General features: G+C 34.3%; 1 protein-coding gene across 4 annotated transcripts in view; it reads left to right on the top strand.

The window, feature by feature from the left end:
- The window catches only part of LOC128985824 (TBC1 domain family member 1), a 58,865-nt gene that overhangs the window by 22,206 nt on the left and 10,327 nt on the right, over window positions 1-26,332 (top strand). For 3 of the 4 annotated variants that reach the window (XM_054405737.1, XM_054405739.1, XM_054405740.1), the window contains 11 exons: window positions 13,889-14,020; window positions 16,329-16,484; window positions 18,656-18,786; window positions 18,981-19,056; window positions 20,321-20,458; window positions 21,286-21,400; window positions 21,732-21,848; window positions 23,239-23,452; window positions 23,935-24,124; window positions 24,798-24,952; window positions 25,266-25,387. In XM_054405737.1, the coding sequence (XP_054261712.1) occupies window positions 13,889-14,020; window positions 16,329-16,484; window positions 18,656-18,786; window positions 18,981-19,056; window positions 20,321-20,458; window positions 21,286-21,400; window positions 21,732-21,848; window positions 23,239-23,452; window positions 23,935-24,124; window positions 24,798-24,952; window positions 25,266-25,387 (1,546 nt within the window). Of the gene's footprint in view, window positions 1-11,043; window positions 11,097-13,888; window positions 14,021-16,328; window positions 16,485-18,655; window positions 18,787-18,980; window positions 19,057-20,320; window positions 20,459-21,285; window positions 21,401-21,731; window positions 21,849-23,238; window positions 23,453-23,934; window positions 24,125-24,797; window positions 24,953-25,265; window positions 25,388-26,332 lie in introns of all 4 variants that reach the window. The other variant, XM_054405741.1, reaches the window with a different exon arrangement.

Here is a 26,332-nt window from a genome sequence, read left to right on the forward strand (position 1 = left end):
AATGATTAAGTCTGTCTAATGATGAATGAACAAGGAACAAGCCTTCTGGACCTTGAGACGATGGGTCAAGGAGGCCAGCTTTCACTGGACAGAGTATAAACAATCAAGTAACAGGAACACGTCCTATCAACTGTCTCTATTAGTATATCTTTCTGGAAAAAATGTAATTTTGGTTAACCAAACTGATGTTTAGAATATTTGCTACTCCATTTTGTTCCCTAGTTTGAATATCACCTTAGAATACAATTTAAATAAGACATAGGTGACCAAATTGACCATTTCATCAATATTTTTGTAATATTTGTTTTCCTTTATTGTAGTTACTTGTTAAGTTTATTGAGTTATTGTCTTTAATCTGAATATTCCTAGATAAATACAGAAGTGGAGGATCTAAAATATCACATTTTGACAACAATTGAATGAAATAGAGCATCGATAACTGAATAAAAAATGCTATTAAGACTTAAAACATTTGTCGTTCATGGTTACTGATTAACAAAACTGAGTGGTCGTCTTATATTACTAGATAAACACTTTTGGAATACAAGTGGATACTGTACTGGTTTGACCTAGTTTTCGTTTTTGATCAAATATTAGTTGATGCTTTCTAGAAAAGGTTGACGCTAGGGTTAGATAAGCACCGTGAAGCTTTCTTTTAAAATGCTAGACAAATCTGAGACTTGTCTAGTAGAGCATGGTACTTATGTCTAGAAGTTTTAGGTTCGATACTCACCAACCACCAATGGTTTTAACCGTTTAGTTTGTTACTAATCTAGAAAAGCAAAAGTTACTCTTGTGTGTTGAAATTCTCTGTATCTAAGAATTTCCTCCACCAAAAGTCGATGGTTTGTTAAATATGTTATTTACAATGACATACAAAATAAAACTAAAACTGTCAATTAAATTCCAAACCACAATTTGGCTGCTTGACTGTCACTTAGAAATCTAATTGGGTTCCAACTCCTTTATCCAACTTTAGACACATTGGGACAATTGACAGATTGTTTGCACTATCATTAGATCATCATCTGTCATAATGGAGACGAAGAAACTGCATAAATGGAGGGAAAGCTACAGACAGTTGTGTGGGTGACAGGTCAGCTGTTAATTATCAGCTGACTAACAGTTAAAATATTAAACCTCCTTTGTCTCGCTGCCATTGTGTGGGTGGATACTTCACTGTCCGTAAAACACACTTGAATAATACAGAAAGCTGTTCCGGTTGAGTTAGGGGGTTTTAGTCTCGAGTTGCAGTTAATATTTTATAGGTGGAAGAGTAAATACATTTGTTTTTTTGGAAATTGAGAATGCCCTTTCAAAATAAATGATGATACAGATATTGTTGGATCCTTTAATTCACCTTCAGTTTTACAAAATTACTAATTTTAAACATATATATATATTCTTCTTAAGCTAATGGTCATAGAAAGATGTATCTTTAGCTAATCATTTTTGTTTGGTTGGTAGGAAACCAAAAACAATAATACCATCACTAAGGATGCTGTTTCTTGTGCCCTAAAGGACTTTTTCCATTCAAAAAACCTGCTTTCCTGACAAAAAACCTTATAACCTTAGCCAGGGGTGCCCACAAGGGGGGGCTGTGACGCAGACTGCGTCATTGAAATTCTTGGGGGGGGGGGGCTCAAAATATTCAAATGGGGGGGGGGGGTGGCTAAAGCTAATTGCTACAGTGTTCAACGTGACGACAATCAAAAATATATTACACAGTTACCAGATAGAAAGTGGATTAATTAATGACAATAGTTATTGAATTGAATTAGTTAAAATAGGATTTTAGGATAGTTTAGGATTCGTGTAGAAAGTTATTATTTAAGATTAGCAAGACGTGAGATCTAGAGGGAGCGCACGGGATGGCTCAACTGCTGTGATAGATAAAAGATAACGCGTGGTACAGACACGTCCAGCTACACCGCGACTTAGCACAGAACGCTTTGTTGACATAAAGCTCGTTAAAATACAATCAAGTAGCATAGGCTACAATACTTTACAATATTGTGTAGATACTCGATTACCTGAGTTAATAGGGAGAGGGGGGGGGGTAATGAAAAATACGGTTAATCCAATATAGTATAAAAACAGATGACAAACTCATTAAAACGCTGTAAACAGCAAAACAGCCATTAACGTCACGATTAGCTTTTTTATAAACGAAATTCAATATTGCATAATCATTATTATTGTGCAATAACATTATTATTGTAAATTTAAAATCATTTATCTTGGTTCAGTTGTACAAACGGCAACGTTTAAAATTGTAGCTAACTCAAACTCAACTAATCACTAGCCAAACATTGCATTGCTATAAATAACGTAAATATTAAAGGAACCTTTAGAAAGTGTTATAAGGTACTGCTCGTGATAGACAGATAGGCTACCGATAGGTGCTGTATCACAGCATAGGAATTGATAGATAAGTAATAAAAAAGTGTAAAATTATATTTAGAGATAATTAAAACACTCTTAAAAAAGAATGTAACGAGAACAATCTCGTTATTCTTTTTCTTTGTTCTTCTGTTCTTTAATTGGTTTCTCTTCAATTCATACACAAATTCAACAAGTCGCCATATTTAGGCCTACTCATCGGCCAATCACAACTCACAACCTTACTAAAGTTATCATGGTTACTAATCACTCAATCACAGTTTACTAAGCATTATGATTTATCTATGATTATAGAAATAGTTCAAAGGTTTCAATCGAAAACATTGAGAAAAATTTTACAAGCACCTTGGTTTGTCACAAATAAAGTAATTCATCAAGATACAAAATTACCCTATGTTAAAGAATAAATAAAGAAACGAAGTGAAAAATACCAAAGAAAATTAGAAACCCATCCAAATTTCCTGGCAGTCAACCTCCTCGACAATAGTGAAGCTACATATAGGCTCAAAAGAGTTAATCCAATAGACCTTCCAAATCGTTTTTAGTTAAACTTTTTAAAAGTTTTGTATGTTAGTGCACTTGATGGAGTGTAACTAACCCATGTTAAAATGGTTATAAAATTTACTTATTATTCTAGTATAGAATAGATTGTAAATAAATACTTGTTAAAAAAAAAAAAAAAAAAAAAAAAAAAAAATCTATGATTATATCGTCATCATTCATTCTCATTCCCCAGCTGTTGTATCTCAAATCTGTTGTAACATAGCGCACAGCAGACAGAAGTGAGAAGTGTAAAACGGAGCAGACGATTATTGGCGCAAGCGTTGTTTCCATTTCATTTTCATCAAAGGAGCTGTGATGTTTCTAAAGGGAGGGAGAGGGGATCGTTATATCGAGAAAGACGCTGACAATTCGTTAAGCAGAGGTTACGAACGCTATATGGATAGTCTGGCAATAAAGAATTCCTTAAATTGAGGTGACTTATAAAACTCTAATTTTATTTATATAGAAAGATAAGTTTTCCAGTCCTGTACAACACTAAATCACGGTCTTTTCCCTGTAATAAAAATTCAAGTACAACTTGATACACACAGAATCTCCGGTTCCCGACCTGGATGATGGCTAGTTATTTAATTTAATTTACAGTTACATATTACCCGTGATAAATGAAACCCGTTGTGTAAGCCAAAGCCACACGGTTATTAATATCACTTGGTTTTGGATTTGCTTACAAACGTGATCGGAAATGGTTAGGGCCTACACAGTATTCGTAAACAACATTTATGTAAACATATCAGTTCAGCTAGGAAAAGGAATCTTTATCAAAACAGCTGTTCGTAATATCATATATGACGTGTTCTCTTAACAGATTATTAGTATTTTATTAATTAATGACGTATGTAGTAAACATGGAGAAAATAAACTAGAAAAATCACACAAAATTGTGTTTTTGATCGTCCGTTATTTTATTTCCAAAATAGTGAGGCCATATTTTAATGGCTATAAGGACTCTCTTGCCAATCCTGTGGATACAATTAAACCATTAGAATCGTAATCGGTACTTTAGTTTTCTTTAGAGTAGGCTGCATAAAATGCCTTCTGAGCCGTGACAGACGGACATAAATTGAGATAAGACATGTTTCAACGTCTTCAATGTATAGAACATAAATAACCCAAAATATGTACAATTCTGAGCAGTGTACAGACAAAACTATAACTTTATATAGATTAACTGGGTTTGAATTTTAAATATCTAAAAAAAATTATAAAACTTCTTTTATAGTTTTACAAATAGTGTTGGGCGGGGGAATAATGTTTCTCATTTGTTGTGTACATTATTTATGGTGGGGGGGGGCTGTTGCTCAATTGGGGGGGGGGGGGGTGCGTCATGAGTCTAGGGGGGGATGGGCACCCCTGACCTTAGCTCTTGTGCTCTGCACTATATTTATTAGTAAACAGAATTTTAGCAACAATTTGACTAATATTTTTAGTAGATAATCTTGAAAATATAACAATGTAATCTAGCACTAATTCCAACACCGTTTACCATTTACAGATAACTTATGAGTCATCACTTAAAACTTATCTTTGGTTGAAAATTAATATTTCTGTTCAATATACTAAATTTGCTCTTGTTATGACATGATTATTTGCGGTTCACAAAAATATTTTCCCCAGATATATATCCTTTAAGGTTTATAGTGAATCAACATTTTTTTAACAAGAAATAACGGGGAATTTTTTATTACAAACAGTTTTCATTTCAAACTATGTAATGTATCAGACAGGTTTTGAGCTGAATGGTTGTAACATGGGTGAAAGTTTGTGGGTTCCTCATAGAAAAGGTTCGGTAATTATCTTGTAAACAGACACACCCTGAAGCTGACTCTTAGCTTGTTAGTTCTGCTCCACTTTATCATGATGTGATATAAAGAACCATTTATTCCAGGGATAGATGTTTTATGTTTGCTGTGAAATATTTCCTACAAAGTTATTTATAATCCATCTAGAATGTCCATTTGCTATCCTAGTTAATTAGTTAGGGTGAGTTGGTAAAATGGTCGGAGGGGTGTGTTGCTAACCTAGAGGTTGTCGTCTCTAGATGACTTTGGTGTGAAAGAAACAGATGTTATCCCTGGCATATACGAAATACCCCCGCCGCAGCAAACTCAGTGAATTTCCATTTGCCTGATTGGATTTACACTGAAATGTCTCCTTAAAAATGTCACATTTATTCCCTATTTAAATATAATTAGTTGAACTTGTACTTAGGTTTGCTGCAACAGGAAGGGTAAAAAAGTGTTTTTTTTATGTAATAACACTGTAGTTTAGTAAGAAATTAATGTATTTTCCAAATTTTATTGATATATGTTCATAAACAAGCCAACTACAACAGTTGACTTATTCTCCATAAGAGTAACATCGGAATTTTAAATTTACAATTTTTTGGAATTTTCTCCGTAACTATTAGGCGCATAATAACGCTTCAATATACTAAATTATTTGTTTTTTTAAGCTCTACAAAATGGTTTGGAAAGAAATTGTTAAATTTTGTATAAACTCCCATTCCCATAGTCCGATCATGCTGGTTCGCGAACTTGTTAGAATAAATGTAGGTTTACACCTTTGTACCAAATTTCATCAAAATCGGATCATTTTTGCTTGAGTTATCGTGCTAACGGACACACATATTGTATAAATATATGTACATGTATATATGAATTTGAACGGATGGTGTTTTTGTCCTCTAGGGATCTCAAAATAAAAAAAGTAAATCGGTCCCGGGTCCAGGTATTACCATGTTACTATGGCTTATTCCCTAAATGGGAAATTTGCTAAAACTCGAGGGCTTGGATCGTCTTTTAAGAATGCTTCTGGTCCTCTTGTGGAAAATACAACTGGCGTTAAAACAAAAAAAAGTATGTAGCAATTTTAGGTAAAGGATTAATTTAAGATAGCCCAACAAGGGTTAAGTGTTAAGGATTCTTTTTGGGTATATCTGGCTTACCTGAATGGGAAACATTCCTCAGTAATTTTACTTCTAAAACTATAAATAAAAAAAAGTTGATTCAAGTTTTTGAAGGCTATAACATTTTTATTTGAACTTCTATAGCTTATACTCTCCATAGTAAAAAATATATAATTTTTAATGAACAGTTGGTTTTTATGAGGCTTTAATAAAATATATTGTGATGTTTGGGGCGTTATTTATCCAAATTTGACATGCAAAATGGTTATATCTTTATTATCTATATTATTTAAAGTGTGCAGCAAATCAACCTCTAAATATTAATTTTTATAGGCAAATTGGTTGTCAATTTATGAACCGAAGGTACCAGGTCCAAGACCCCATCTGGGCAAGAATTTTTTCCTAGATTTTTTTAAAATTTCTTTTAATGAAAAACTACTAGCAGAGTAAGTCAGGAAGTGACACAGGTTGCTAGTTTTTTTTTTCGGAAAGTAAATAAGACTAAGTAAATAACTTTTTTACTGGAACCACTTTAAAAAAATCATACTCAAAATATCTGTAGAAAAATTGCACAAGGTAAATACCTCGTCTATTTTTAGTGTCTCATAAGATCTTGAATTACCTTGCAGCTTGATAATTGGTTTTCCTCCACATTGCAATTGTCTAACCACACCAATCAAAGCTTCAGTTAGATTGTTTGATGTACTTGATATGTTGTGATGTGTTATTTGATTTGACCTTCACTCACAGCTGTTGTCAGCTGTAGGCCTACTGCAGTTCTAACTACTGTACTGTCTCTGCCTTGGCTTAAGATTGTGTGTTGCATCCAGTAAAAACGTTTGATTGTTACCTTGTGCTTGATTCAGAATACTTAATCTGAATTAAAGATGTGAATGTATGGTGATTTTGAATGCTTGTGATAACTGTTCTGATTGGAACATTTTTTCAGAACTAACAAACAGATTTGACACCTGAAGTAGTTGTTTTGTAATAAAAATTCAAGTAGGAAAATATCAGAAGCCAAAAAACTATATTTAAAATATATTAAATTTCATTATTTTGAAAGTGAAAATCAGTGGTCAGAAAAAAGTTAACAAAGTAGAATTAGTGAACATTTAAAACTAATTGTAAGTGTGAAGTAAAATTCTAAAAATACAGTTCTTGGTTCTTACTTGGTAAATTATTTATAGTATAATATCTGAATTAGCAATATTGGTTGGAATATAATAACCAATGTATTTGTATATCAGAGAATTCAAAACATACATTTTTTTCTCTTAAAGTCAGTATATAGACTATGATGCCTTTTTGTGTAGAATTACATTTCTTAAATAATGAGTTAGGTACTTTAAAAAGAGCCAAAGAACTATTTAAAATTGTTAATATGTACCACACAAACTGGGTAACTGAGTGATAATGTGCTCGCCTGCGCCTGGTAATCAAATAGTTGCCAATTTGATCCTGAGAAAAGTTAGTAACTTTTGATAGTTTGAAACAGGACCCAGCTGTCCTTGATCATTGGGCTTTTTATAAATGGTCCTGACTAATGAAATGGTTGATTTTAGTAACTAAGCTTAACACATGGCACTCTAACTTCATTCTGCACTCATCCGTTACTCAAATTTGGGTTAAAATATTACCTAGGTGGTGTCCTCATCTCAATTTGTATTATATGTCTAGTTAGACGTGTTTATGCATTTTGATGGAATCAAATCAGTTCTGACATCAAACACTATACATGACCTAATTACAAGCAGCTGAAGTATAATTGTATAGGCCTATCATATTTTAACCCTTTGCAGTCGAATGGCAAGTATAAGTCGCCGGGCGCTATTTTCCCTGACTGCTTGAATAGCGACCTATACTCGTCAAAAAATGTAAAAAAATTGGACCTCAAAGGGAAATCAAGAAACAAAACACCTTAAAATGTAATAAATAAAATTGCATAGTGTAGAAGAAAAAAATATGAACAAATATATAAGGTCCATAAACATATTACCAGTATTTAAACAGTGGTTTACATGGAACAATCACGTAAGGATATTTCATACGACACAAGTAAAAAATGTAAACAACACTCTAAGAGTGTTGTAAAGGCTAATTACGCGAGTTGCGTACACTACTTTACCTACCACCATTTCCTAATTACTAAAAATCACTACTCATAACATAACTTCCATGAGAGATTATATTTACGTTTATAACCTCTCATTATTACTGATTTTGATCCATTAACTTTTTGTCCTAACCACCCACTCATTGTTTAATCAATTAAATTGGTCCTAACAGCTGATAAGTTGACGTTTGAAGTATTACAATTTTACTTCTTTTCTCAATTCTTGAACCTCATTGGTCCAAACTTGTACTGTTAAGTAACAAAACAATACTGTAAAGTAAGTAAACAATACTGTTAAGTGGATATTTTAAATTCTAGAACTGAATTGAAAAGGCTAGTTTGAAAATCGGTCGTAGGTAAAAAACATAAAATATAATTATATAAAGAACAGTTTACTAACAGAAGAACTGAGCTATAATATTGTTGGTTAGTAGAAAAAGGGCCTTGAAAATAAAATTAAATAAATAACAATAATTAAACTTAACATTGCAGTGGATGATTGACGGATAGTTAAAATCTAGCAAGTCATCGAAGCCTCACATCACAAGTGCCATAACACAGTCGCTGCTTAGTAGAATACAGACAGCCTTATCTTAAACTTTTGAATTATACATCCTCCATCAGCAAAGGCTTTGGAGTGACTCTCAATTCTTTGGCTTGTTGCCTCGCTCTTTGTTACCTACTCTCATTCATTGTTTCATTGTATAAATATAGGAAATTTATAAAACAAATACATTTTACTTTGTAGGAATACGGGTAAAAAGTCTATGAAGGATGGATGGAAATCAAATAATTACCATCACAGTAAACCTCTTTTTAACTGCACATTTAACCAGAACTCCATTAAACCAGAATACCGGTTAATCAAATTTAATACAAATTCAAATCAATTAGAAAATTAGCAGCGGGCATTTTCTCACTGTGGTGCGAGTAGTTGGCCTGGCTTAGCTAAGGGAATGTAATGGAGCTGACAACAACATGGATCTCGTACATTGATATAGATAAAGTTAAGAAAACAACTGTCCATTATTTTTAGAAGTAGATTTTGGGTACCATATACAGTTGTTATAAATTTTAAGATGGCAGGGATAAAAAATCACATACAAACTATTATTGTTGTAGGTATTTTTTAAATCAAAAAAGTATTTTAATTCCAAACTTTGACACAAAGGCCAAAACTACCTCATCCCCTTAAATTGGTTTGTTAACGTTTTAGTGTAGGCCTACTTATGTCCGATTTCCTTTTTTGGGAAAATACATTTAGTTTTAGTCAAGCTAGGTCACATCGATTCTATCAATGAATTTTTGAAGACACACTTAGGTGCACATTTGAAGCTGAATAAGAATATAGAATTGAGAGAATGATCTGTGTATGTTTATCACTCACTGAAATCAGCTGTTTCTTAGCTAGGACCATTTATTTATTGTGATCATCCAAGTTAGGTTTTAAACCCTCAAAAGGCTACAGATTTTTTCCAGAACTTATCTGCTGTCATTTTTATTTCTTGGCAAGCACAATAACCCACTCAGTTACCCAGCTTCATTCATGATGGGTCATATTAAAACTTTCCTCACTTTCTTCTGAAGTATTATTATTTGTTTAAGTTCTCCTGTATGATAGCTAGGCTTGCCGAGCGTAGCATTTCATGTGAATACCGTTTAAACCTTCCAAAATGAGCTGCCTATTATACTTTCTGCCACACTACCAGCAAAATATACAGGATACGTAAAACACAACCCATACACACAACCTCAATGCTGATTATTATACAGTACACTATTTTAACACATGTTGGAAATGAAAGTGCAATATATCTTGCCAAACCTGTGTATTATTAATTGTGTAGCTTTGTTGAGTGTCTACTAGAAAACTCAAAGTATGCATGTTTGAAAAACTGTCACATAAGAGTGATCTGTAAATTTACCGGACTCCAGCTGATTTTACTGCACTCAAGCTGATTTTATCGTACTCCAACTGATTTTATTGTACGCCAGCTGATTTTACTGTACTCCAGATGATTGTATTGTACTTCCACTGATATGATTGTACTCCAACTGATTTTATTGTACTCCAGCTGATTTTACTGTACTCCAGATGATTGTATTGTACTTCCACTGATATGACTGAACTCCAACTGAGTTTATTGTACTCCAACTGATTATACTGTACGCCAGCTGATTTTACTGTACTCCAGATAATTTTATTGTACTCCCAACTGATTTTATTGTACTCCAGCTGATTTTACGGTACTCCAGATGCATTTCCCAGCCCATTTCTGTCAAAAACAACCTCCTGGTCTTCAAAAAGTACATTAACAAGCTGCTTTGGTGACAAGTTTTTTGTTAAGTTATTTAATTAGCGTGTACTAAGCCCATTATAAACCAGGTCTGTCAGTCCTCGGTTGGACTATGGTTGTGTCTTGTTTATGATCCAGGTTAGCAGTTCAGTTATCTAGAGGTTGGCAACTCGCCAAAAGCTATTTCAACGTCATTGGCAACTTCTGATACACAATTATGTATATTGATGAGAGATTTCCAATGAACTTTTTTTGGCACCTTATCGTGTAATGTTATGGAAAATTATAAGAATAATCTAATGATTCTTAGGTTGTGTCCTTGTGGGTTTAAACTTGTGAAATACAGAAAGAGTGAATCCATTTGGGTAGCAAGTGGTTTGCTTTTGATTTGTATAGAAATACACTTAAGGTTTAAACTTTTTGCGAGAATTGGTCTTTATTTTATGTACTCAGGATAAAATACATTGAATACTATCTATTAGGTTTTCTGGTGTTGATAAATCAATTTATTTACACAAAACTTTAAAAGAAGTTTAAAAAAGATTATCAATGTTAAACAAAACTTGTTTATTTTACTAATCAGTGATGTAAAATGTCAGCAATAATCATATAAACGACTTGGTTATTTTATGTAAAATTTCACATAGATTGCAGATGGAAATTTCTGTGTTCATTCAATTCTTTATGTACGCTGAGAAACAAGTTAGAGAATAAAACAGGGAAGGTTTAGCAATTACAAGTTTTTTTTTTCATTTCAGATAATAGCTCTAAGCAAAGGTTAACAGTGGAATTAAAAATTTAGCACCAGTTTGTAAGTATATTTTGTTTTTTTTAATGGTATTCCTGCCTCAAATGGACGCTTAATTCTGCTGTTTGTTCCTTGTTTTGTTTGCACTAACACATGAATTTGCCTAGTCTTTATTTTTCGATTTAAAAAATGTCACTGAAATTTGTTGATATTTATTTTTGATCATTAAGTACATGTTTACGCTTTGGAAATATTATTGATTTGACAGCAGATATGTGTTGATGGGTGAACTTAGTTTGATTATTTGTTGAAAGGAGTACAAATGAGAAGCGAACCAGATTACATGTTTTCTTTTATGCTTAAAAATTCTTGCTCATACAAACACATTTAAAGCTTCAGCACATATAGTTGTCCTAGACATGTTTTAATTTTACACACCAGTATAATAGCTATTTAGTTTTCAGATAGAGTAGTAATACTTTTCACACAAAAACACTGTAAAACAATATTTAAGTTAACTACACTTTGTATGTTATTCTAAATATCACCTACAAAAATATATAAACTCAAATAATGATTATGTCTGACAGTGCTCGATTTGCAGGGGAATGCGGCGGAACGGGGTTCCGGTACCTCTCATCAGAAAGATAAAAGTGTTGGCATAAATAGATACAAATTACATTAAATAGGTTACAGTTCCGGCACCTTATTTTTTCCATAAAATTATATCAACCAAATATATAAAAGTATATCAACCAAAATGAAATCATATTTTAAGTGTAAATATATTTAACTGGTTCCTTTTAGTTTTATTTAATAAAAATCATAAAAATTGTTTTGGGTTGAAAATCAATTAAGTTTTTAGAACTTTTCGGGTTACATTTTGATGACATTTGTAGAAAAAATCTTTAATAATATAGAAATATACTTCAACGGATAAAAATGGAAGTTTAACACTTCTCTTCCGAGACATACATGTATGAAACTAACAATTCAAATTTGGATCTACTGCTTGATGCTCTAAAATGTTCAGTTTTGAACAGTTTTTTTTGTTGTTTGTAAATAAACTTAATAGTAGGTCTTATGTGTTTTAAAACGATGTGAGTTGCAACTAAACATAAGTTAAGATGCATAAGTGTTGATTTTTTAGAAGGACTTCAGCTTTTAATCATGTAGTGGACTTGTTAATTATTGACAGTGTGTTTTGTGTCTGTGATGTCATAACCATTCATCAGTTATTGTTGTGAAGAAATAACCATTACTTCTTAATGGCTATTGCTGTTTGCCATTGTGGTTGGAGATAATTTTTAATGGCTAGTTAAATGATGTTGCATTTGAAATATGGGGCAGTAAAAATTATAGCCATTTTAAGTTTTACGTCACTCAGAACTTGACAGTTTTGCAAGTTCATACTGTAACTGCTGTTAAAAATTAAAACTATATGCAGGGTGAATCAAACCACCCGTGCACATACTTAAACGGGATATACAGCCGCTTGTCTAACTCACTGACTTACTGATCAGTTATACAAATGTTTACCGACTTCTAGAATAGCTAGGGGTCTGAAATTTTTCGTGGAGGTCCATCTCGGTCCCACACCACCCAGAAAATCCAAAAAAGATACATTTTCAAATTACAACTCCCTCCAAAAAATTCCTTTAAACCCCCCTTTTTTGAGAAAAACCATGTTTTTTTAACGGTTATAGCTCAAAAACGGTAAGAGCTAGATTTAAAAGAATTTTCATGGTCAGGAATTAAGTTTCATAGGACACTCTTTTGGGGTTTTTCGAAAATCACACTCCTTCACCTCCAAAAAACGCCCCATTTCTAAAACTGTTTAAATTACTTTTTGGTCATATATTTCTACTTTTAATGATCCCAACATTAAAAGAAAAGTGCCTAAAGTGACAATTTAAAATCATAACCATCTAAAAATAAATTTTAATGGCGGATTTTCAATAAAAAAAGGTTCTTTTACGCTTGCTGGGCTAAATCGTTATGCACGAGTGGTCTGATCCACCCTGTATACACATCAAACTTTACAATTGATTTCAATTACTGTAGATTGCAAAAAATAATGCAGTTAATGCATCAGTTAAAGTTAATACAGTTTACAGTTGCAGTAATGTAGTTTAGGTGAGTCGGTGGCTCAGTCGGTAGCGTCACAGACTTCGGGCCCAAGGCAGCGATGTCGAGGGTTCGGTCCTGGTCACTGCCAAAAACATTTTATTAGTACAGTTCACCTTTGTACTGTACCGGCTCACCCCTTGCTTTGCTGGATACGTTCCACGCGCAGGCAGTTAGTCTATGTGGACGGGCAAATGCAAGAAAAGAGGCCACCAACCTCTTAAAAAAAATGTAGTTAATCAGACTATCCGCCTACTACCAGAGGTAGCCGTACATTCTGTTAAGTCTCCGTTTTTCTGCATCACGTTGCCCAACATCTGCACACTATTTTCAGTGTTCATTCAGACCATGGATCCGTCAGGGAAAATAAACCCATTTTACCAATAAAAAACGCTTATAAAAAGCCCAGTCTTTCTGGTATTGCCTCATGGGCATGCATCGTTGATCGAGCAGTTTTCAATTATGAAAGCAGATTTGGAGGATTCCTAGGTGTGTATTTTAACACAAATATGAAGGATGTGTAAAGAATGGAGTTAGATTTTCTGTGTATCTTTGTTACTCACTAAGATCAGCTGTTCCATTAGACAGCTATCATTTAAACATTTCAGTCTCCACTAATGTCTGGTTGTCTCGCTCACTACAGCTGTTTGCATCATTGACAACAGCTGTTTGCTCTTGTTTTACTTGTGTATATTTAAGTATACTAAACCTATGTGGATGTGTTATAGGCAGTAGAGCTGTTTGCTGCAATGAAGGACCAAGCGACAAGAGTTCCTCCGCCAACACGTACGCTCAGTAACGCTGCTACTCTGACCTCACTATGTGCGGACATATCTCCCAGCTCATCACACTTCTTTGAGGTACACTACTAACATATATTGGGGCTTATATAACATGTTGTATATGAAGTAAAGTGAAATAAAACTCATTTAAAAGTACTTGGTAAGTACAAAATTCTCGTGTAAGATAGAATCTACGCTTATTTGTCTGTGCATAATCCTGTCTGGAACATAACTGAACGACAAAGATACAAAATGGGTAAAAAATAATTAACAAAGTTTCCTAAACTAATTTATAATAGGTTACGTACCTTTCTCTATCTTCATTCTTGAAACTGTGGGCTGGGGAGTACAACTTTTGGGTCATAAAACCCATTCTCAAATCAACATAAAATCAGTCCATGAAATCTGACAGAAGTCTTCATCCATAAATGAACACAAATTGACACATAAAGCTCACAACACATATATTTACCTATTTCTTCAACTACTGGGGGATTAAATAGAATCCCAACTACATACTCTGCACTTACCAGTGCTCGGATCGATTCCACTTTTCAATATCGGCTACCGTCATATTTTGCTACATTGTGGTTCGTGTAGTGTATTAGACAGTTGACAATCAACTGACTGCTCGGAGGGCTTTTCAAGCAACGCTCTCATATTTCCCGTAATGTTAAGGTGGAAAAATACAGCTATTCCTACTACAGTTAAGTCACCACGTTCAGCGTTGGTTCAATTCAATTCAATTCAAAACTTCTTTATTTGTTTAATGTACAGCAATACAATAAATAGTGTCACAGTTCCTTAATATAACTCAGTACATTGTTGAATTGTTCAGTTATGAAATTGACAGTTATCTACATACATCAGCATTCACATCAGTTAAATTGTATAACTCTTCAAGAGAGTAAAATGCATTTCTGATCAAAAAACTTTTGAATTCACTTTTGAACTTGTTTTGATTTTCTGTATTCAATATTTCTATTGGAATATGTTTTAAAAATACAGAACTGGCATAGGATGGTTACACCTCTTGTATAAGCCAAATTACTCTAGTTGGATTGACCGTAAAAATGTTAGACCTTGTCCTCCTACCTATTACAAAGGCTGTTCAGTGCCTTTTTTATTCACTACGACTATATTTTTCAGGTTTCAATATTATAATTACAGTACAATAATTTCTGCTTAAGGTTAGGTTTGGTTAGAACTAAGACTTAAAATAAGAACGTTTATTGTGTATTATCATACTTACAAACGATATAGTAGTAGTGAATAACCAGAAAAGGTCCATTTTAATTATAATTTACATGAATGTATTTTATAAATTAAATAATTAATGAAATAGCTAGGAGATTGGATTTTTGTTACATAATCTATATTCAGAAAACTATGCAAGATTACAAAATTTCTCATTGTACATGTTTTAGCGAATTGTTCAGTTTAATGTTTTAGGTAAAATGTGTTTTTATAAACAAAATTCACTTCTTCCTTGACCATAGTCAGTTTAAATACCCCCGCCGCAGCAAACCTGCAGACTAAGCGAATTTCCATTTCCCTGAATGGATTTACACTAAAATGTCTCCTTAAAAATATCACATTTATTCCCTATTTAAAAAGAATCAGTTTAAAACATACTTAGGTTTGCTGCAACAGGGAGGGTAAAAGTGTTTTTTATGTAAAATGTTAATAGTTGGTAAGAAATAAAAACATTTTCCAAATTTGGGCAAAATATGTTAATAAACAAGCAAACTACAACAGTTTACTTATTCTCCATAAGAATAACATGGAAATTTTAAATTTACAATTTTTTGGAATTTTCTCCGTAAATATTAGGCGCATTATAACGCTTCAATATACTAAATTATTTGTTTTTTTAAGCTCTACAAAATAGTTTAGAAAGAAATTGCAAAATTTTATGTTTTTTGGGTCAAAAATGGGAAAAACCCATTTTTACCCCATAAAAGCCCCCATAAACCCCCGTTCCCATGGTCCGATCATGCTGGTTCGCGAACTCGTTCGAATAAACGTAGGTTTACACGTTTGTACCAAATTTCATCAAAATCGGATCATTTTTGCTCGAGTTATTGCGCTAACGGACATATATATATATATATATAAAAAAAAATATATATATATATATATATATAAAAATATATATATATAAATATATATATATATATATGAATTTGAACGGATGGTGTTTTTGGCCTCTAGGGACCTCAAAACGAAAAAAAAATCGGTCCTGGGTCCAGGTCTTACCATGAGTACTACGGAAATAGCTTATTCCCTATATGGGAAATTCGCTAAAAGAGACTGTTGCTTGCTAACCATTTTGATTTTTAACCACTTTTGAAATACATTTTTGATAATAAACTGACTGTTTTAGGTGCTGTACATAGGAAAAGTCAGAGTGAGCCAGAAAAAGATATCAACAGACACATTTATTGACGACACGTTAGATAAGTTTAAAAATTATGAGCTAGAAAAAGAGAAGAAAAATGCTCTACAGACAGCTAAAGAAGAAGAAGCATCTAGCTCCCAGGTAGATACAAGTACAGTAGACTCTCGCTCATCCGGACTAATGTGGCGGACGTCCGGTCCGGATTACGAAAAATCCGGACTATCGAGAGTCGAGCAAATACACAGTACTGTATATAGACGTTTTTTTCAATTTTGTTCCAGGTCCACAGTAATGATAGCTGGGCATATGCACTTCCACCATCGGCCAAATTTTGTTCCAGGTCCACAGTAATGATAGCCCAGGCATATGCACTTCCACCGGTAATAGTTTTTACCGCCGTATTATATGAGTTTTTTCATTATTCGAGGTAGTCTACAGTACTGAGCCACTAAAAAAAATCACGATTGCCGATCCGGACTACCGGGAGTCCGGACAAGGCCGATCCGGATGAGCGAGAGTCTACTGTAATACCAATTTAGTTGTTTACTTTGGGTTCAGGCCTGGTCAGGTCACAAATGTTGATCTCCTGGTCTAAAATAAAAATTGACAGAAAGTAAATCTTGGTAAATAAAAGAAACATCTTATAACACGTAAAATATATATTTACGCTTATACTGTTACTCACAAGACAGTAAATATACATAAAAGATGGTAAGTGGTGATCGATTTTGATTGGACACTCCAATCATCATCAGACCCAATAGGCGAATGACAGGAATCTTGAATGGCATCCTTACTTATATCCTAATTCCTTACTTATATATATAACTAGCTGTACCCGCGGGCTTTGCCCCGTTTTACTTCATAAGTGAGCTCGTTCGCATGGCTCAATCACGTCCTGGTTGAAGTTCGTTCGCTACGCTTACTCACTTTAAGTTGGAGCTCGTTCGCTGCGCTCACTTGCCTTCAGGTTAGCTCGTTAGCTACGCTAACTCGCCTCCACGTTGAAGTTCGTTCGCTACGCTCACTCACCTTTTGGTTGCAAATTAGCTGTTGTCATAAATTAAAAAAAAAATAATAGTGCTGCACCCTGTTGGTAATCCTTGTAACTTTAATGCTATTGAACATCATAGAACAGAACAAACTTGTTTAATTGAAACAGCTGTTAAGATTCATTAATTCCATTTAAATATGAGTACTCATAAGGTTAACATGGGAAACTCCAGAGCCACTGGAGCGGAGCCCGAGAGTCCGATCAGAATGAAAACAACTTAGTTTTCCTTTTTAATGCCTAAAGAATCAGTGTACCAAATTTCAGCCTCCTAGGTAAATGGGAAGTGGGAGAATTAGTGATGAGTGAGTCAGTGAGGGCTTTGCCTTTTATATATATAGATTCTTCCCAATCATTCATTACATATCCTGTTTTACAATTCTTTAAAATACATAGTCTATCCCTCCATTGAATGGCCATTTTGTCAAAGGTGTTGTGCACCTAGACGGGGTTTGATCTTTCCCGTTTGTTGTTCTTCCACAAAGATATGTGGTTTTTGAAGTGGTTAACTAAGTTCACAGCCTGTCCAATGTAGAAGCTATCACAATCGTTACAATTGATTTTGTAGATGCCTGTAGCGTCGAATTTGTTACATTCTTCTATTTTAGGATGCAGTATTTTATGGTTTTCTGAGTCCTGAAGGCTATTGAAACTTCCTATTTTTTAAATCTGTTAACAGTCCTTGTCTGCGGTATAAAAGACCCAATCAGAGCTTGGCCCAATAACTATTATTGGCCCTAACCGATCTCTCAGGCCAACCGTTGGCCCAGCCCGACCTAAAAATTATGGTAAAAATATGGTCTTCAGCCTCTTAAGCCGTGTTTACACAAAGGAAGTTGTCAGGCAGGTCACCTGCCTCAGGTAACTTGAAATGGATTAGAGACACCCAGTGGATTGAGGGGATTATCTGTTCCGTAACCTGTCCGCTATCCTGGCCTCGTGTAAATAGGGCTTAGTGGTTAATTGGCTCTTCCCCTGTACAATCTTCTAGCACCCTTGTAGCTTAGTTTATTGTTCAGGATTTAATATTGTAAACACATACTATTCACAGAAGAACCTTGATAACAAGTCTCCCTTAGGGATAATCCAATATGACTTGTTATCAAGGTTGACTCCTTATAATCGTCTGCAATGACATTTAACAAAGGGTAACATAAAATCAAGGGTTCTTGAAAATTACACTTGTTATTGAGGTCCATTTGTTAAAGATCTTCTTATCAAGGTTCCACTGTATTTGATCACTTTAGTGTTTTGTTTATAGGAAGAAGATGTGAAAGAGCAATCACCCTCTATATCTGAGTCCAGCTCTTCTCCTAACCTGGCCTTAGTAACAACTTCTCAAGACAACACTCAGGTTGTTGAAACAACCAAGGCGGATACGTCTGAAACACAGTTAGTACAATTTATAAAATGTTATCTATTTAAATCAAGCCTTATGGTGTAAACAAATGTTAATGTATCAAATAGGCTATTTATTCAGTGACATAAAACTGTAAAATTGTATTAATGAATTTTATAGTATAGATAGACCATTGTGGAAGTTCTCATTTCATCTTGATTCATTCGAGTTGGCAACCCTGTTTCAGAGGCTTGGTGATGAGGCTAAGATCAGGGTCTGTTGGAAGTGTTCCTCAAATTAATGTGAAGAAATCTGATTCTGGGGTAAGTTGGAGTAAAACTATTTTTTTACACGGTATAAACAGCTGTTTTCAATACGTGAAATGCATTTTTTTTACAAGAGAATCAGCTGTAGTCGTGTACATTACACGCACATTTTCCAGGCTTTATAATCTGTCTACTTATTTTGTTAAACAAAATAAAATAGTCCCTATTGATAAAAATATTATGTTTTTTGACATTATTTGTGTTTATCTTTGTGTCGAATTGTACATTTCACCCCTTATCGACAATAGGCATACTGATATAAAATAATTTTGGTAATTTGAATGTATTACCTATTGTGTTTTGGGGAAATGTATGTTACAAATTGCAGGTGTGAATTTAAATAAATATAGACGGTGCATTTATCAGTGTTATTTGTCACGATCCCACCAGCACTGTGGAATCATACCAGCAATTAGAAGTTCCTGTTTTAGTTTTTTTTTGTTTTATTTACTATGTTAAGTTATCAAACTTTTCTTATTTCAATATAAATAGCCTATTACGACTCACTCCCACGCACGGGTTTTTCCATGGGGGATTACAGTGAGGTTTAAACTTACCTCTTTTGTACATATTATATTTTGTAAACATTGTTTACTTTATACGAATCACTTTAACTTTAACTTTTCATCTGTCAAAGATGCAATTTTTGAAACTTGATGAGTGTGAATAAAAATCAGGTTAAGTTGCGTCATTTTATCCAGGCTTAATTATGTATAAAATTACGCTCACATGGAATAATCATGGGAATTTAAATAATGATTCTCGAGACAAACAACACTCTTAAAGCTAAATTATATGTAATTTTAATATTTTGTTGTTTGGTTCTTTTATACACTATCTTCTGAAAATATTACTAATCTGTAATATTTAATGGAATAATGTGTTTTCATGCTTGCTCAAAAGAGGTGTAGAAGAGTAAGTATAAAGGATAAGAACTATTTGTGATACAGTAAAACCTCACTACCTCGACGACCGGAAACTCGACAGTCATGTAACTCGACAGTCCTTGTAACTCGTCAGTAAATAGCAGGGCGTTGTATAGCTGGCTTTTAGAATCATATTTTTTGTTAAAATTTTAACTAAAATGGAAAAGTAGTACCTTTTAAATTGACGAAGATGGAAGGATAGATAGATAAATGGAAGGATTTCCAGTTGAACTGGTTTCCGGTATTATATATACCCGATTATTCAAAGTTATGATGTATTTTATTATTTCTTCATAGTATGAACCTCGAATTAAACTATTTTTATCGGTTGACAGGTGAACAACACAACCAAGGTAGAAGACAACAGGACGATGGTGTTCCAAGTAGGACACTACGACCTAAGACTCATCAGTCCTGACAGGAAACAAGTGCTGCTACATAAACAGCTGAAAGACATTGTCTACTGTGTCCAGGTAAACATATGAGATTGGAAGAAACGTATCAAGTAAATTTGTTTGGAAATCAAACTTTCATTAACTTACATTTATTTTGTTTTTTTCATGTCCCATCGTTGCATCCTAGGATGCTAGGATCTAGTCCGGAACCGTGTTTGTTTACATATGACTTCAGGCTAAGCCTAGAGGGTCGCTGAAATATCACTAAAAAGCCATTGGGTCATTGACAGTATTTTAACCCATTACCTCAAGGACCAAAGTCTCATGCTCTATTACTAAAGCTCGCTCTCTGTTATTTCCTGTTTATTTCAAAATTACATACTTACAAAATAATTTAAGGCCTCTGATCACTGGATTAATTGGAAATTATTTCTATGCTCTGATCGATTAAGTAATCCGTGTTTAGTTGTACATAATACGACATGGTAATGGGATGTATAGTTCTAGACTAGTTCATCATCAGATGTCAATAGTGTTAAAAATGTTGTATATCCGTCTAAACCATCGCAATTACAAACATAAAACACACACGCAATAAACATTGAACAACTGAAAACTAACCAGTACGAGTATAAAACTTTTCTAGTGAAGATAAGTGATGATTCATTTTTTGTGAGGATAGCAGACTTACCTGAATGAAAATAGTCCGATCTGGCTCAAGAAACACAACACTTTACACTGTACCCAAATAATAAAATTGTCTTTATTTTTAAGTGTCATGTAAAGTTATATGTTTCTTGAGATAAGACTTTTTCCCATTCGGGTAAGCCCGTCGTACAAAGAATCCTAAACATCATTTAATTTGTTAGCTTGATTTGTAAATGTAAACTTTTAATATTTAACAGGGCAACAAGCATCACGCACACTTTGGTTTCATCTGCCGGGAGTCAGGTCTAGACTACCACGTTGGATATGTCTTCAAGTGTGAATCGGACTCTGTAGCAGACGACGTTGTTGGTGGTAAGTTCTTTAACGACAAATCAAATCATAATATAGTTTATTACCTAATAAATTTACATGACAAAAACTACAAAATGTTTTCTGAAATTGTGAGAGTGATCTTTAAAACAATGTGCTTGCTCGAGACTACGTGCTTGTCAAGAAGTTTAAATCATCTAGGCCTATTTTATATAGGTATTTAAATAACTTTATTTTCAAGAAAATTTTCTTGCTACTCTTCTACTGAAAAGCTGTTCCATCACTTTAGAAACGGCTGTTTAATATATTGCCACAAAATACAATTGTAAAAATATATTTGTCACTAAATAATATATGTTTGCTCATATTCCAGCCATCTCACAAGCCCACATAACGGCCTGTGAAGCTGTTCGTAAGGAGAAACAACCCGTTTTGTCTTGTGAACACTGTCCCATGGTTTGGTACCATAAGCTCTGCGCTGAAATTGAAAGTAAGTTTAAACTGTCAACTAGCTTAGGTACTTTAAACTGTTCACTAATAATTTCATAATTGATTTATTTTTATTTTTAGTGCTTTCACTAGGCTTATCAAGTCAATATTCTAGTTTACTCATTGGGGTCTGCAGGTGATACTTTTTTACTTTAGATTGGGTTAAGGAGATCCGCCACCTTTAAATGGCCAATTTTTAAAATTTTTTTAATTTTCCAAATATGTTATTTTTTTATTCTACACACTTTTCTGAGTATGTGTGTAGATTTTTATCTAAATCTGATTATTTTTTCATACAAAAAGAAATGAAATAAAATATTGACTCAGCTACGCTTCAAGCTTCAGTATCGACCTTCCCTGAGTAAGCCTCAACTTTAAACTCTGTTTCCCAAAATTTGGATTTTCCGTGTTTCTTGATACAAAAATTTGAATAACTTCTAAAGTATATTAAATAAAATTATGAAATTTTTACCACTATTTCATTGTTATATTACCAATATTTTGTCTTATGGAAAACACTCTGACTTTAAAACTAACTGTGAAAAAAAAATTATAAATAAAAAAAAAAACTATAAATATTATGTGTTTTTAATTGTTTGTAACTTTTTTCCTAGCAATTTTATCTTATTTTCCATAAGACAAAAGTTTCTTTAAGCTATAAGGAATAAAAATTAAAAAAAATCAAGCCAAATGGTTAAAAAGCAAAAAAGTTATTTAAAGTATAAAATATGTGTAAAAAACGTAAAAAAACGTTAACATTTCAAATTATAAGATACTTAAAAGGGTTAAAAAAATAATTCCACCTGGAAACCTTATTTCTAACACTAATAAAACAAGCAAAAATGTTATTAGCAAAATTCACTTAAAAAATAAAAAAAATCATATTTAAGGTGGCGGATCGCCTTAAATGTTTTAGCCCTCACATCTAGACCATAATCAGGATAATTTGGAAAGCAGTAATTTTTAATAATATTTATTGTAATAGGTACTACAATTTTTATAAAATAATTTTTATAAATAATATTAATATTGTACATTATCTCGCCCATATCATGAACATCTTCCTTACGCACGGCAAATCGTGAACGTCCTCCGCGGTCATGGCAAAATCTTGAACATCACCCGCGATCCGGGCAATCGTCAATTTTTGATAGCACATCTCCGCAGACCCTTCAAGCGATCGCGAAAATTAAAGCTCGGCACTGCACAACCTCCCCCCTATACCAATAGACGACATGACCCTACTCGAAAATATCAGTGACCCACAGACCCCTTTGCATAACAGGATTTTATGTCACAAAATCATGTTTTTTATCAAGTAGCAAATTATGTAGTACTTACTCATTTTAGGCCTACAGATTTTATTTTAATCAGTATTTCTGCATCTCCAGGCCAGACGAGTGACAAGCGAGTGCAGTCGACCATCTTCCGCAGACTGGAGCTGCTGCCAGAGGAGGAGCAGGAGGTGGTGTTGACTAAACTGAGAGGGGCCGAGGCATTGAGTGATACCAGTGTGAAGGAGCAGAACGAGCTGTTGATGATGCTGCTGAGAGCTCACTGTGAGAGCAAACAGAGCAGACATGTACACGACACAGCAGAGAATAGGTGAGATCACATTTACAGAGGTCTTAGGGTCTAACAGTTGGAACAACGGGTCGGTTTGAGCCTAAATAATTTTCGGGCTAAGCACAGGCTGGGTCGAGCCAAGTTGAACTTTTATTTTCATTATTCCAGACAGTGTCTGGCTAGATGTGTGATCAAAATTGACGATTAGCCACGATGGTGGGTGATGTTCATAATTTTGCTGCGATTGTGAGATATAGTGATGATGTAATGATGTTCACCCTTTTGCCATGACTAAGGAAGATGCTCATGATCTCACAGTAACAGCAAAAGATGTTGACAATTTTGCCATGACCACAAAAGATATTTTTGATTTTGCTACGGGATCACTTCTTCACTGCTATCGTTCCAAATAATAATTTTTAATAGAACATTGTTTTTCAATTTCAAACCCACAATCATACCAACAAAGTGTAGCCTAGAGGATTTTTTTTCCAAACTCATTTGTTGACATTTGTCCGCAGACATGAATTCCTGAACCACATGTTGGGCAGCAGCACCATCTTCATGAAGGCCAAGCGGTCATTGACCAGCTCGTTTGACCAGCTGCTCAAAAGAAAAGGCTCCAAGGATGATTTGGCTCATTCTGACCTTCCTGTCAAGAACACTATGGTTAAGGAACTCAGTTTGCCGATGAACGCTGCTCTGTGTAAGGTTAGTGCAGAAAACAACTATAAAGGCTGGGAATTGATGTGTCAAAATTGAATCTAAAACCTTAAAACTTTGGAAAGTTTTAATATTAAGATACAATAAATGACAAGTATAGCGTTGCAACCTATAGGCTATAGGCTTGCTAGAGGTTCCTCAGACGCCCACCCCCACCTGTAGCAGCACCCTGTCGAGTTTGGCCCCCCTCCCACATTCATATAATACTAGTTGCTTGAAAATCCATTTTACAATCTTAAAGAATATTTTGAAAGTCTAGGATTTTGAATAAATAGAATAGCAGCTAGCTTACATTGGAGAAGTGTAGGTAGCCCATAGAACATACAGAAGTGACACTTTACACACCTGGACTTTTTCAAGTGTGGATAAAGTGGTAGAAAGATAAAAGCTAGTTGCTATCCTCCTTATTCTACAATTAAAAATCCTGGCCTACAGCCTTTCCTTGAACGAAACTAAACATTTTGAATGTCTAGTCATTCAAATATAAAAAGTGTAGCCTACCTGCTTAATAACATGAATTATTTGGTCAACTTGTCCGTGACATTTTTGTTTGTTTTGGTTACTGTGTGACCTATTAATTTGTATATTGTTGATTATTGAACATATCTATTGAATTATTAGAATGCTGAATGACAGTAAAGAGTTGATTTGATGATTACAGGACAGCAACAACAGCAGTAGTATGACACACTCAGCATCATCCGGCTTGCTAGAGGTTCCTCAGACGCCCACCCGCACCCGTAGCAGCACCGTCGGGTCTCTACCTGACACGGGTGACACACCCGACACACCCAAGAGCAGTCCCATGATGAACATGTGAGTGACATTTTGATGGGGAATAATTTATCGAAGAACAGTGTGATCTAAATTGGGATTATTGAAAAAAAAACCCTAACAAACATTTTAAATGGTGTAAAATCAGTAAAACTTGACTGACCTGAATGAAAAGGGTCGGGCTGTTAATTAGTGGATGGAATATAAAGGCGAGTTAGTTAAAATCTATACATACATAAATTACCGTGTTGTCTGCCCAATTATATTATTTAAAAGCTGTAGGAATTAACAGTTTGTATGAGTTAACGCATCATCATCTTGCATAGTAAATGGTTATTATTTGAATGTATTGCAGATTCCTAAAGGTCGGACACAACACCTCGCCCAAAGATGAGATTGAAACTCCAGGAAGACAGGCAGGCTCCTGGCGTCAAGCCATCTTTAACACTGTCGTCACTCCTAGTAAAAACCTACAAGGTAATGGTGTACATGAATTTGGAATGTATGGGACGAGATGGTATTTTTATTTTATTCCTGATTTTCGGGACGAGTCGAATGTCTTATGATCATAGTAAAATAGTGAACATCTCCTACAGTCACAGAAGCATCATTTAGTCTCATGGGTTTGCCAAATCATTGTGAACATCTACGGTCACATAGGCATCATTTAGTCTCATGGGTTTGCCAAATCATTGTGAACATCTTCTATGGTCACAGAGACATCATTTAGTCTCATGGGTCTGCCAAATTTTTGTGAACATCTTCTACGGTCACAGAGGCATAATTTAGTCTCATGGGTTTGCCAAATCATTGTGAACATCTCCTACGGTCACAGAGGCATCATTTAGTCACATGGGTTTGCCAAATCATTGTGAACATCTCCTACGGTCACAGAGGCATCATTTAGTCTCATGGGTTTGCCAAATCATTGTGAACATCTCCTACGGTCACAGAGGCATCATTTAGTCTCATGGGTTTGTCAAATCATTGTGAACATCTCCTACCGTCACAGAGGCATCATTTAGTCTCATGGGTTTGCCAAATCATTGTGAACATCTCCTACGGTCACAGAGACATCATTTAGTCTCATGGGTTTGCCAAATCATTGTGAACATCTCCTACGGTCACAGAGGCATAATTTAGTCTCATGGGTTTGCCAAATCATTGTGAACATCTCCTACGGTCACAGAGGCATCATTTAGTCTCATGGGTTTGCCAAATCATTGTGAACATCTTCTATGGTCACAGAGACATCATTTAGTCTCATGGGTTTGCCAAATCATTGTGAACATCTCCTACGGTCACAGAGGCATAATTTAGTCTCATGGGTTTGCCAAATCATTGTAAACATCTTATAGGGTCACAGAGGCATCATTTAGTCTCATGGGTTTGCCAAATCATTGTGAACATCTCCTACAGTCA

Source organism: Macrosteles quadrilineatus, unplaced genomic scaffold (genome assembly GCF_028750875.1).
Source record: "Macrosteles quadrilineatus isolate MER2022 unplaced genomic scaffold, UCM_ALF_1.0 Scaffold_2__2_contigs__length_208266976, whole genome shotgun sequence".
Classification (NCBI taxonomy): domain Eukaryota; kingdom Metazoa; phylum Arthropoda; class Insecta; order Hemiptera; family Cicadellidae; genus Macrosteles; species Macrosteles quadrilineatus.